The sequence below is a fragment of the Loxodonta africana genome, chromosome 16 (assembly GCF_030014295.1).
Source record: "Loxodonta africana isolate mLoxAfr1 chromosome 16, mLoxAfr1.hap2, whole genome shotgun sequence".
NCBI classification, from domain to species: Eukaryota; Metazoa; Chordata; class Mammalia; order Proboscidea; family Elephantidae; genus Loxodonta; species Loxodonta africana.
Window position 1 is genome coordinate 64013196 of NC_087357.1, and position 14491 is coordinate 64027686.

At 36.4% G+C, this 14491-nt stretch overlaps 1 protein-coding gene across 1 annotated transcript in view; it reads right to left on the bottom strand.

Annotated features, from left to right (window-relative positions):
• CTNNA3 (catenin alpha 3) overlaps positions 1–14491 on the bottom strand; it is a 1776048-nt gene that overhangs the window by 135981 nt on the left and 1625576 nt on the right. Inside the window, exon 14 of the mRNA XM_003409035.3 lies at positions 5820–6001. Coding sequence (XP_003409083.2) covers positions 5820–6001 — 182 coding nt within the window. The remainder of the gene's footprint in view (positions 1–5819; positions 6002–14491) is intronic.

A 14491-nucleotide genomic window follows, 5' to 3' on the forward strand; every position in this document is an offset into this window, starting at 1 on the left:
TCTGAATTCAGGGTGCCGCCTTCAGGGGAAGGCTGTCTCTGTTGGCTCTGGGGGAAGGTCCTTGTCATCGATCTTCCCCTAGTCTAGGAGTTTCTTAGTGTAGGGACCCCAGGTCCAGAGGATGGGCTCTGCTCCTGGCTCTTCTTGCGTGGTGTGAATCTCTGCCCGATTCTCTCTGTTATATCTCAAAAGAGATTGACTCAAGATACAATCTAATCCTGTAGATTAAGTCCTGCCTCATTAACATAACCACCTCTAATCCTGCCTCATTAATATCATAGAGGCTAGGATTTACAACACATGAAAATCATATCTTATCGCAAAATGGTGGACAACCACACAATACTGGGAATCATGGCCTGGCCAAGTTGATACATGTTTTGGGGGGATACAATCCAATCCGTAACAGGAAGTGAGGCAGAAAATTTCCTTAAGTACAGACCCATATCCAGTGGGAGGTATGAGTAGGGTGAGGACCACGATGGCACTACAATAGCACCCTTTCTTCTTAATCTGGTTGTTCATCTGCCGGTGCTCTGCAAGTGCTCAACCAAGGACTTTTTATACAGATGAATTCAACAAATATTTGTACATCTGTAGGTATGAGTCCTCTTTTCTTTTCCCTTCAGGTTGATAGACTTCTAAGTATCTCCTCCCATTGTCCAGTCATACCTGAAGCTCTCCTGGATATAACAGAAGCTGAGATCTCTGTATAACAAAACCCTTTTGACCTACCCACTCCCCCCCGCCCCATATTTTAGGTTAACTCTTGAATGCAACAGACCATGTTTAAAATGAGGAAAGTGACAAACCACCTGAGAAAATGGGCCCATTTGCATACAGATAGGCTTAGCTAGCTGACTTTACCAATATTTCAAGAACTTGTTTAGGGATATTATAAGAATACAAGAAGTATTGCTGGTGATAATATTCAGTACACAGGATACATTCATTCCAGCCCTTTGAAAAATGCAGCATATGCCATTTCTCTTGGGTAACTAATCAAAACTAAATAAAAACATTATATTTCCAATGCTTATTGTACATATGGTTGAACTTATACTAACTGACATTTTTCAAGTTCTGATATATCAGGGGCATTTGAATAACCTTATGATTGTACATATTTGGCCCTGGAAGATTGGCCCATTACCAGGAAAATGTTGTCTTTTAACAAATAGATTATCAAAACTTACAAATCATCAAAATAATGCTATATTAGTGTTTATAAAGAGTTCCATTTCTTATTGACAAGGAACAATGTTCAAAATTTCAGAGAACAGCGTCAGGAAGGAATTAGCTCCAACATGATAATAGAAACCAACATCACACTGATTTGACAGAAAAATCAAACCATTTTCTACAGCTATTACTCTCCAAAGTTTTCTTCAGGATATCATTCTCATAAATACAGAATTGAGTTATTAGAATACAATTAAAAGTATAAGTAATTTTCTAATGAATGGCCTTCTCATCCTTCTATTACCTGGTCAATAGACTAACAGAAACCCTTCATTCAATATTTGTCACAGTATCAGATACCTGGATATAAGCAGACCCAGAAAACCTTTAGAATCTTTAACACAATGCGATGTAATTATATTATGTCATATATACTGTATATATATGGTTTATATATAATTATATAGTGACATATATATTTATACACATATGTATGTATAAATATATATGTATACATATATACACATATACACACACATATATATATACACATATATACACACATATGTATATATATGTCTCAGCTCTCCATAGTCCAATCCCAAGATTCATGCAAAGCCTAATGCCTTCACTTGTTCATACTTTTGCTCTTTGCTTAGTTTATCCTCTGCTGGTACCCTCTCCTCCTGAGCTCCTAAAGTGTTTACAGTTAGAAGCATACAATATATTACACAATTGTTGTGGCTGTTTCTAACATTTCTGTTTATTTTCTGCTTGGGAGAAAGGACTGGCTCATGTTATTCTGCATTTCACACAAGGATAAAGACTTGTAATACAAATGAGTGCCCATTGAACCTAAGTGCCCAGATTCTGGAGCTGGACTGACCCCAACTCCATCTGTGTATCCTTGAGCAATTTAATTAACCTCTATGAATCTCTGTTTCTTTAAATATAAAATGGAGGAAATAATAATCAATAGAACTGTTCTAAGGATAACAATGAGAAAACATATGGCTCATCATGGTAATGCTACATAGCAAGCATTCATCAAATTTAGATACTATTATTCTTGATAGTAATAATAAAATATGTGCTGGAAAAAAACAAGGGAAAAGAAAGTGCCCAGTGGCACTTTAAAAGAGATTATTTGTTTTTATTAATTTTAACTATATAGCTATTTAAAACTCTACATAGCCTTTGGTTGCAAGGCAGAGAATTGGCTGCTAACCAAAAGGTCAGCAGTTCAAATCCACCAGCTGCTCCTTGGAAACCCTATGGGGCAGTTCAACTCTGTCCTATAAGGTCGCTATGAGTCGGAATTGACTTGACAGCAATGAGTTTGGTTTTTTTGGGGGGGTTTAAGTAGGGTGACCACTTGCTGACAAATACAGCACTACTAGATATAACCGCCATTATCACAGATTCCTTGATGAACAAGCTAACATGCTTGTAATAAAAGAAATGTGATGTGTAATGCAATTTGAGCACACAGTATCTCTGTTTTGTGGATGCCTTTGGCAATGACACCTGTAGATTGTGAGAGTGTTGGCTGTTTTAGTTTTCACAAAACATGAAATGTGTCTACTTTCCAGTGAGTTATCACTCTGTGGAGTTGTGATTTCTCTTCTAATACCCTACAGGGTCAGACAAAACAGAGCTGCCCACAGGATTTCCAAGACTGTAAATCTTTATGGAAGCAGACTGCCACATCTTTCTCCTGCAGAGTGGCTGGGGGTTTGAGCCACTGACCTTTTGCTTAGTAACTTAACATTTTTAACCACTATGCCTTCTCACATCCTTGTTACAGATGATGACATACTTAGTCTCTGATTTAGCAGCATCCTTCTCTAACTCTCTTCAAACATGTCAACAGTAAGACATTAATTCCTTTGGGAGGGAGACAGATTCAGAGCAGGGAAGACTTCACAGGAGTCTATCTCCTCACCATGTGTCAGGTGACATATCTTTCCATCTTTTCTTCTGCTTCCAAAACTCATTATCCTTCTTTCCCAGTTTAGACCAACTCAGTATTCCATCGTATCCTTTCCAGTAGTTTTAATTCTCTATTCCCCTTGACCTGCCACAAACTTTTTTCTAGCCTAGGCGTTTACATAAATCTAACATGTGAGTCTTCTCAGAACATGCATAGAGAAAATCTATTCACTGCACTTCTAATAAATACATTAGGTTTCAATCTGGGTCACCCATAATGTATATGTATTGTTTCTAAGTTCTTCCTAGTTGACTACCTTTTATATATCCAGATCTATTTCTCTACCTAATCTCTCACTCTACTTTTGTCTTCCCAAGCCTTCTCATACTCTGTGAATGACTTCATTCTGCAAATAGAAGCCATTAGGCATTTACTCCCTCAAATTCTCTCCACCTACATTGGCCCATTCAGCTGCTAATGAAAAGGTCGGCAGTTCGAATACACCGGCTCCTCCTTGGATACCCTATAAGGAAGTTCTACTCTGTCCTATAGGGTTGCTATGAGTCGGAACCGACTTAACAGCAATGGGTTTGTGTTTTTTGTTGTTTTTTTTTTTTCCATAATTTTCCTTCCTCTTTTAGAGAGTTCCTTCTTTTTTCCATAGTTACTAGGAGAAACATTACTATATGCCTCTAGTTTAAATGACAGATTTTTGTTGTTTGTGCATATTCCATTATTGCACTTATAGCTAAAAAAAACTAATAAGCTTACTACATTTACATGGTTTAGAAATATTTTTATATTGACTATTATTATTTGTAACATGTTTGCACTGACTTGTCCCATGAGATTATGATCCTAAGACTTCAAACCCAGAAAACCAGTCCCACGAGGTGTTTGGTTATATCTAAGAACTGTTTGTAACTGTGCCCCTTATGTGTTTTATTATATACATGAATATATATACATACACACACATACATATATACATATAGCTACATCTGAATTAGCCCTGGTGGCACAGGGTAAAGCACTCAGCTGCTAACTGAAAGGTTGGTGGTTCAAACTCACCAGCCACTCCGTGGAAGAAAGATGTGTCAGTCTGCTTCCATAAAGATTTATAGCCTCAGAAACTCTATAGGACAATTCTACTTGGAATCACCTTGAAGGCAATGGGTTTAGTCTTGTGGGACAACTTAGTAAATTGACATAATATACTTTATAAGGTTTATGTTCTACATCCTTGTTTAGTGAGAAGTATCTGGGGTTTTAAAAGCTTGCGAGCAGCCATCCAAGATACAACTGTTGGTCTCTACTCACCTAGATCAAAAGAAAAAGGAGGAAACCAAAGACTCTGAAAATAAACTAGTTTACAGGACTAATAGTCCACACGAACTATGGTGTCATCTACCCTGAGATCAGAAGAATTAGATAGTACCCAGCTACCACTACTAATCATTTTGATGAGGGCCATAGTAGATGGATCCTGGTAAAATGGAGAAAACTGTGGAACAGAACTCAAATCCGTAAAAAGTCCAGACTTACTCAACCCATTGAGTCTAGAGAATACCCCAAGACAATCACCTGAGATACTCTTTAAATATTCAACCAAAACTATCCCCTGAGGTCACCTTTTAGCTAACAGGTTGGCTCATAAAATAAAGAATATCACTTGAGTGCTGTGCTCCTTTAAAAATTATCTGTATGAGACCAACACATTACCAACAGTTAACAATTACTTTAAAGCAAAGATGAGAAGGTAAAGGAGCAGGGAAGCTAGATAACTGGAAACAGAACAACCAGAATTGAAATAATGAGAACACTGACACACTGAGAAATATAACCAATGTCAAAGAATAATTTGTGTAGAAATTATTAAGTACAAATCTAATTTGATATGTAAACACAGAGAATACAATAAAATATTATTTAAAAAATTACACTCAATCCTTCACTCCATCTGAAAGTTAGTTTTATGGGAAATGTATGGTTATATAAATGAATGGTTTCCTAAATGTACTAGGTTTGCTTCAGGGGTACTCTTCGGTTTTGTGGCTTTTTAAACTACATAAAGAATAAATTATAATAGTTTTGTATATTTCAATAACTGGTAAGTCAAACACTATATTTTTTACTGCTATTTGGCCAGTTTTGTATAATAATGTTTTGAATCTATATCAAATTCTTTTTTATTATTTCTGGAATATACATGCAATGTATGATTCCTTCACGTATATCAATAAGTCACTGTAATTTCAAACACATCTAAAGCTATCTTAGAAGCAAAAGATACCATTAATCCTGATGATATACAAATCACTATAACTAAAATTATGAGGACAAAGAAATCATGATAACTACAATAGAGTTTATAACTTGATGTACTCAATTCTTTTTAAAAGTAATATGCAAATATGATAAACAGGAGATCTCTGAAGAAATTGAGGGTGAGGGGGCATAAACTGGGATTTCAAAATCACTACTCATCTATTTTTGAGGAACTCTGCCATATTCACTTACCAAAACTTCTAGAGCTACACACCCAAAAAAAAAATTTTTTTTTTGTTATAATTCTATATTCTAATTTATATTATTTTCCCTACAGCTTGATTTTTGGCACCTGCCACTCAGAGAAACCTGAAGTTTCACTAACGTAACACATTTTTCTGTCACAAATACTACACATCCTTTTTCCCATAATTACCTTGTGAAGTCTGTCATCTCCATCATGATCATGCACATCTTCTTGGCCAACACAATGATATCATTGCTCGTGTCATCCCATATCTCAATCTCGGCATCCAGCTTACTCTTGACTTTCTTGAAATCAGCAACTTGCTCAGCAATCTTTTCCTTTTCCGCCTCAGGCAGTTGAGTCATCTTAGCCTAAAACATGTAATAATTAGATTTATAATCATTCCACTATGTCTAAAAGTATTTTCTGAAGAAGTGGCCATTATGGGATGTTCATAAAACTTGTTCATTTAAGATCAGAGACATATGAAATATATTTTTTAACTAAAACTTTGCATTCTCATAAGAAATGTCTATTAAAATGTAATTATTTGCTCTAGAACTGCAATGTTACATTTGAGAGTAACAGCTTAGAATTTTATATCTGACATTCTTAAATCTACTCAAAGTAAATGAAATTCTCAAATTATCAACCCATTAAGTTTTTTAATTTATTCTAACTTAATGTAATACATTGTAAAAGGTAGAAGTATAACAGAATTATTCTTGAAATGAGACTGTGTGTGTGTGTGCATACACACACACAGATAGGTAGCTAAATCCTTACTAAACACTAACTATTGATAGGTACTAGTATATATTTCTAAGTCATATGTATATAAAAAAGATAAGCATATACATAAAAGCATAAGTATGTATGTATGTATGTTATGTGTATATAAACCCATTCAGGTGCACTTGTGTGTACAATATATCGTTACAGAAGAGTAAAAATGTCAGCCCTACATAAGTATCATACTCAGTCTTGAGGTGCTACTGTTCCCCCACACATAGTAAACTTAATCTGCATTGGCATGGCATCGTATCTTTCCTTGGATGTGTCCCATTTTGAAGAGCTTGCAGCTTCTGTCTTCCATTTGCCATTTCACAATGCAGCATGGATAAAACCATCTATATCACTAAACTGTCATACTTACAACCTTAGCACCTGGGACCTATGACTTTTCATCAAATAAAATGAATCTTGACGTAAAAGTGATTTGATAATCTCAATGCCATATGATTTCACAAGACAATTCATGCAAATATATTGTCAAAAAAAGAGCTTCATATATGTTCCAATAGTGGAATGAGTACATAGGTTTCAGATGGAAGTATTTTGAAAAGAATAAATCATGAAAGTGGGATGATTTATTCCATAATTCACATGGACTGTGTAATACCTATATTTCCTATGTTTTTCCAGACTCAAGGCTTTAGAATATCCAGAAATAGGGAAATAAGAAGGAGGCACCTTGAAAAGCTTTGCAATATTCTGGATACTAGGTCCAGAATGCTGAAAACCTACTTTACTGAATCAATATTTCCTATGTTTTTCCAGACTCAAGGCTTTAGGATATCCAGAAATAGGGAAATAAGAAGGAGGCACCTTGAAAAGCTTTGCAATATTCTGGATACTAGGTCCAGAATGCTGAAAACCTACTTTACTGAATCAATATTATATAATAGGAAGAAAGCTTAAATATATGACTGGAAGGAATAATGCAAAATTCAACCAAAAAATGAAAATAAATATTAAATGCCCAACATTTATTTTCTATTTATTATACACCTTTCCCAGTGTCCAAAATAACTCGCTATTTGTCAACTCTCAGGATTAATTAGTGTACCTCAGTTATAATAAGGAAAATAAACAATGAAGCTTTCTGATTTAAGTATCCTTTAAGTTCCTTAGCATGCTGCTTGATACATATTGAATACTGAACAACTGATGATACATATTGAATACTGAACAACTGATAGTCATTTTTATTCAATAAAAAATATTCAAAGTATATTGACATGCCTAGCACTTAAAATTTGTTAAGATTATCTTCTATGAAGAACCAAATTAAGTTCCATGAGACTAGGTTTTTAACTGATGAGTGTCTTAGCTATCTAGTGCTGCTATAACAGAAGTGCCACCAGTGGATGGCTTTAACAGAAATTTTTTCTCCCAGGGTCTAGTAGACTAGAAGTCAGAATTCAGGGTGCCATCTTTAGGGGAAGGCTTTCTCTCTTTGTGGGTTCTGAGGGAAGGTCCTTGTCATCAATCTTCTCCAGGACTAAGAGCTTCTCAGCACAGGGACCCTGGGTCCAAAGGATGAGCTCTGTTTCTGGTGCTGCTTTCTTGGTGGTAGGAGATCTCCTGTCTCTCTGCTCATTTCTCTCTTTTACATCTCAAAAGAAATTGATTTAAGATACAAACTAATCTTAAAGATTGAGTCCTACCTCATTAACATAACTGTCTCTAATCCTGCCACATTAACATCATAGAGGTAAGATTTACAACACACAGGATAATCATATCAGATGACAAAATGGTGGACAAACACACAATACTGGCTTAGCCAAGTTGACACACATTTTTGGGGGATACAATTCAAGCCATGACAAGGTATACAAGTGTCTCTTTGCCTAAAAAATAGTTTGTAGTCTGAAAACAGTTTGTAGTTTCCTCTCTTCTCAGGAATTGTACCCTACGTGATGAGAAAAAAGAAGAGTAACTTTTACTGCTGTTGGCATATGGCAAAGCACAAAAATGAAGACACAGCCACTTTTTTTTTTAAGTAAAATCTTACCGAATTTTTGGTGAAAGTTTACACAGCAAGCTAGGCTCCCATTTGACAATTTCCTCACAAAATGTTCAGTGACATTAGCTACATTTATCGCAGTATGTCAACATTCTCTTTAATTGTGTTCTGTTTTTTCCACTTCCAATACTTTTTTTTTTAATACTCTAGTTTTCCTGCCCCCTTATCTTCTCATTTGACCCCTTGTTGAAAATCAGTTGTCCATAGACAGGTGGGTTTAATTCTGAGTTCTCATTTCTATTCTACTGGTCTATGTGTCTACCACTGAACTGATAACAGGTGTTTTTTTGTTTGCTTGTTTTTTTGCAGTAGCTGTATAGCATGTTTTAATATTGGGGAGTGTGAGGCCTCCTGCTTTGTTCTTTTTCTTCAATATTGCTTTGCCTATTCAGGGTTTCTTTCTTTTCTATATGAAATTGATCATTAGATCTTCCATTTCAGTAAAGATTGTTGTTGGGACTTGTATCAGGCTTGCATTATATCTGAAAATCGCTTTTGATAAATTGACATTTTCACTATTTGAAGTCTTCCAATCTCTGAACATGGCATGTATTTCCATTTTTGTAGGTCTGTTTTAGTTTCTTTTGGTAGTATTTTAAGAATTTTCATTTTATAAGTCTTTTATGCCCCTGGTCAGCTTAGCTCCTAGGTTTTGTATCTATTTGGGGGCGACTGTACAAGGTATTATTTTTGTGATTTCTTTCCTGGAGTAATCTTTGTTAGTGTAGAGGAACCCAACTTATTTTTGTGTGTTGATTTTGTACCCTGCAATGCTACTAAATTCTTCTATTAGTTCCAGCAGTTGTTTTTTTTTTTTTTTTTTTATCGTGCTTGAGATGAAAGTTTACAGAGAAAATTAGTTTCTCATTGAACAATTAATAAACATATTGTTTTGTGACATTGGTTGTTGTGGTTGATTAATTACTTTTCTGTGTGGCCTTTATAGCCATGGTCTTGTAACTCCCATCCAGGTGATTGTGTGATAGGGTAATTGTGGCCTGTCAAGGGGACTGGTCAGTTTTGCCTTAAAAGATAGCCAATTCCAGAGCCAAGGAGAGAGCCCACCACCACCAAAGAAGGAGATACCTGCAGGAGAAACCAGAAGCAGAAACCCACAGGAGATGGCACAGTGGGCTTCCCAGTGTATGGAGCAAGAAAACTGAATACCTTCGGGCAGAGACTGAGGGACAGAGAGATGTATACACCTGACCCACGAATTTGGGATTTGCTAGCCTACAGAACCTCACGAGCCATTTCATTTATATGTTCTGTGAGTTCTGTGAGACGTTGCAAGAAATTAGGGAACTCAAAGACAGGAGGGAGAACACTGAGGTGTGAGGGTATAGTTAAAGTTAGAGGTGATGGAGTGGTACAGCAGCTTGGAAAAGTTAGACATTGGGGATATCTTTATCCTCTGCCTCATAGGAACCAGCTTTGTGCTGATCCTTATAAAAGAAATTATTCATTTAGTTGCCAACCTGATATGTCAACTCCCTTTCTCGACTTTGGGTTCCCCATGACCAACTTTCCTGTCCCCTCCTGCCTTCTTCTTCTTGACCCTGGGCTAGTGTGCCCATTTAGTCTTGTTTTGTTTTATGGGCCTATCTAATCTTTGGCTGAAGAGTGAACCTCAGGAGTTACTTCAGTACTGAGTCAAAAGAGTTCCAGGGGTTTCTCCAGTCTCTGTCAGACCAGTAAGTCTGGTCTTTTTTTTTTTTTTGTACAGTCACTTACTTCTGAAATCAAAAGTAATACACAAGCATGTAAAGTAAGTTATAAACTACCAATCCATTAAACTAGCTCAAAAATAGAAGTGAGCTTTCTCTATCTTTACTACTGGTCATTATCATTCTTCCCATTCTCATAAAAAGTGTTTATAAATTTCAAATGATACTAGCTGTCTATAGGTTCAACTGAGGGTAGCTTTGCATTCTATATGTCAGAGGTAATAAATCCACAAAACTAGATCTAATAAATAACATTAAAATTTACACTGCTGTACTATGGAAGGAGCCCTGGTGGCGCAGTGGTTAAAAACTCAGCTGCTAACCAAAAGGTCAGCAGTTTGAATCTACCAAACACTCCTTGGAAACCCTATGGGGCAGTTCTACTCTGTCCTCTAGTGTCACTATGAGTGGGAATCGACTTGGTGGCAATGGGTTTGGTTTTTGGTTTGGTACTATGGAAAATGACTATCTTCATAATACAGTTGCACTTACTCAAAAAGCGATCTGGTTAAGTGTGTTCCAAGTTCTGTTCCTTGCAGTGCCACTGATTTCCAGTATGACCTTGAGGAAGCCATTTAACCTTCCTGTCAAAGTTTTCCCACACAGAACATGGCAGTAATTACAACCACTACCCACCTGCCATGTAACAAACAGAGTTGATTATTGGATATCATTGAGACTGGCCCTGTCCTGGAGAACGAACTCATCGGTTTTACTCAATTTCCTTAATAACATCTCAACCCCCTTGCTGAATTACCATCAAGAGAAGTTTACCTCTGACAAGATAAGGACAAAAAGTTGGACAATAGTTTGCAAAATTAAAAGTTATAGAGAATTCTGGCTCTTTTTCACTAGAGAACAACAACAAAAAGGCATTAAATTGCTGACTGACACCTTTGCAGAATGTTTTTAGTGTTTCTGTCAATGATATGTGTTTGTCAATGATATATTGCATGCCATCCATCAACTTCAATCACTATGAAAATTTCAGAACAGGACCTGGGAAAGTACTTCATGTGTAAGAATTATGAGTGGAAATTCTTTCTTGAGTTATTCTGTGTGAAACTGGGATTTATGCACAAATAACATGACTTAGTCTAGAATACCATATGCATTCATAAAACATACGTCTAGAGACTCCAACCAGGTGAAAGGTCCAAGGTACACAGAAAAGCAAATATAACATTTTCTTACTTCCCATAATTCCCACATGTCAGTGCTCTATTACATGTGATTATATGAAGAGAAAGCCTCGAAAAGGAGAGGATGCTTTGACCTGAACAACTCTGTGTAACCTCTGCAAAGCTCCTTTGGAGCAAAGAAACCAAGTCCTCTCAGAGACCTTTGAAACTAACAGCAGTAGCACTAAAAGCAGCCATATTTTTAAAGTGGTGTATTGGCAACAACGGTGGACAAGCTGGAGGCAGATAAACCTACAACAAACATTTTAAAGTCGATGCTGGAATCCAAGAATCTAAAATGTTTTATACATATATGGATATGTAACAGCTATATTTCATATGTTTCTAGAAAAGCAACAGGGGTAATAATGGAAGCTGTCATGGGAAACAGTGATGAAACTGAGGTATAAAGCTTAAGACAAATCAAGTGAGTAGAAACTCTGGTGTATACCATCAGCTTTCTATGTTTCCAAGTTCCTGCTCAGACCTATACAGTATAACTCTTATATAAATAGCTGTCAAAGGCTTTGGAATCACTGCCACCTGAATGAGATTATATACTGGTCAAGTGATTTTGAGAAACCTCTGTCAAAGATAAAAACAACTAACACTTATATAGGTCAGCACTCTTCTAGGCATCATGTATTAAAATCTCCTTAGCAGTCCTATGAGATAAGTACTACTATTATCTCCATTTTCTGGATGGGAAAACTGAGTCTCAGAAAGGTCAATTTACCCAAGACTACAATGATAATAAATGGTGGAACCAGGATGTGCTCTCAGACAGTCTGAGTTGTTTTTAATGACTATGTCAAACTGCATCTCACCAAGCCAATGAACGTGAGCAATACTACCCACAAAAAAAAAAAAAAAAAAGCATTTTATTTTCACAGTAGTTCTTTATCGCATTCCACTTTGAAATGCAGTAGCGTTTCAAAGTGTAGGCACTTATCTTTTCAGAATCTGTTTCCTCCTTTGTCACCTGGAGACAATGATATTCATTCATCTCACAGGTCGTTTTAGGGACCCAATGAATTAATCCATATTAATGCATTAATGCATGAACATAAATCCTTAAGTCCTATTAAATGCCAATTGTTGAACCAGCAGATTCGATTCTTCACTCTGTGCAGAAATTATCAGAATTATATCTTTAACATTATCCCTGCCAACAGGGAGCCGCCAGAAGTTCAAGTCAGATTCAGAGGAGCTTGTGGGATGAGGGATATTATTGCTAATATCAGATGGATCTTCACTGAAAGCAGAGAACACAAGAAAGATGTGTACTTATGTTTTATTGGCTATGCAAACTATTGTGTGTATCATAACACATTACGGAAAATGTTGCGAAGAATGGGAATTCCAGAATGCTTAACTGAGTTCATGAGGAACATGTACTTAGATCAAGAGGCAATTGTCTGAACAGAACAAGGGTGTATTTGTATCGTGTGGTTTAAAGTCAGGAAAGGTGTGCATCAGAGTTGTATCCTTTCACTATGCTAATTCAATCTGTATGCTGAGCAAATAATCCCAGACTATATGAAGAAGAACAGGGCATCAGGATAGGAGGAAGACTCATTAACAACCTGTGATATGAGATGACACAACCTGTCTTGCCGAAAGCAAAGAGGACTTGAAGCATTTACTGATAAAGATCAAAACTACAGTCTTCAGTATGTATTGCACCTCAACGTAAAGAAAACAAAAATCTTCACAACTGGACCAATAAGCAACATCATGATAAAATGGAGAAAAGACTGAAGTTGTCAAGGATTTCATTTTACTTGGATCCACAATCAACATCCATGAAAGCAGCAGTCAAGAAATCAAAAAATACATTGCATTGGGCAAATCTGCTGAAAAAGACCTCTTAAAAGTGTTAAAAAGTCAAGATGTCACTTTGAGGACTAAGGTGTTCCTGACCCAAGCCATGGTATTTTCAGTTGCTTCATAAGCATGTGAAAGCTGGACAATGAATAAGAACAACCAAGGAAGAATTGACAAATTTGAATTATGGTGTTGGCAAATAATACTGAATATACCATGGATTGCCAGAAGAAGAAACAAATCTGTCTTGGTAGAAGTACAGTCAAAATGCTCCTTAAAAGCAAGGATGGCGAGACTTCATCTCACGTAATTTGGACATGTTATTGAGAGGGACCAATTCCTGGAAAAGGACACCATGCTTGGTAAAGTAGAGGGTCAGTGAAAAAGAAGAAGGCCCTCAATGAGCTGGATTGACATGGTGGCTGCAACAATGGATTCAAATATAATGATTGTGAGGATGGCACAAGACTGGGCAGTATTTTGTTTTGTGGTACATAGGGTCGCTATGAGAATCGACTCGATGGCACCTAACAACTACATTATCCTTTTTTTATTTACAGCAAAAGTTTTATCCTCCCTTTAGCCAATTATGCAGCGTCAAGTATACAATTCATTTACAATTTTAACTCTGAAACACAGGTTGACAACATTTTTCTGTAAAGGAATAGCAAGTAAATATTTTAGACTTCACAAGTCATACCACCTCTGTCACTTTGCCCAACCTGCTATTGTAGCACAAGAGCAGCCACAGACAATATGTAAAGGAACAAACATGTCTGTGTTCCCACGAAACTTGATTATGGACACCGAAATTTGATTTTCATATTATTTTCCCATGTCACAAAATATTATTCCAATTACATCTGAGTAAATTTATTCAGATTTTTTTTCAAACTATTTAAAATGTTAAAAAAAAAACTCAGTTTATAAGCTAAACAAAAACAAACAAGCAAACAAAATCCAGCAGGCTGGATTTGACCTGCTAGCTTTGCTAAAACCTGCTATAAACTTCCAATGGGAAGGAAGCACAGAATCTCTTGAAGTTTTCTCTTAATCCTCATTTTCCTTAACTATTTATAGCGCCTGAAATTCCCAACCAAGTATCCTTGAAATTCTCCCCTCCCTTGCTTTCTTTTACACTGAACTCTCTTCTCTTTTAGTTCCCCTTACATACAAGTCTTCTTCTCTAAGCCCTACAAGGTCACTCTGTCTTGCAAATGTACCTCTTTCCAAGAATCTTTGCTGATTCTCTGAACTTTCTTCACTATTTTCCCCATTGGCACACTCATCCACTTTCATGACTTTCCCATCAGT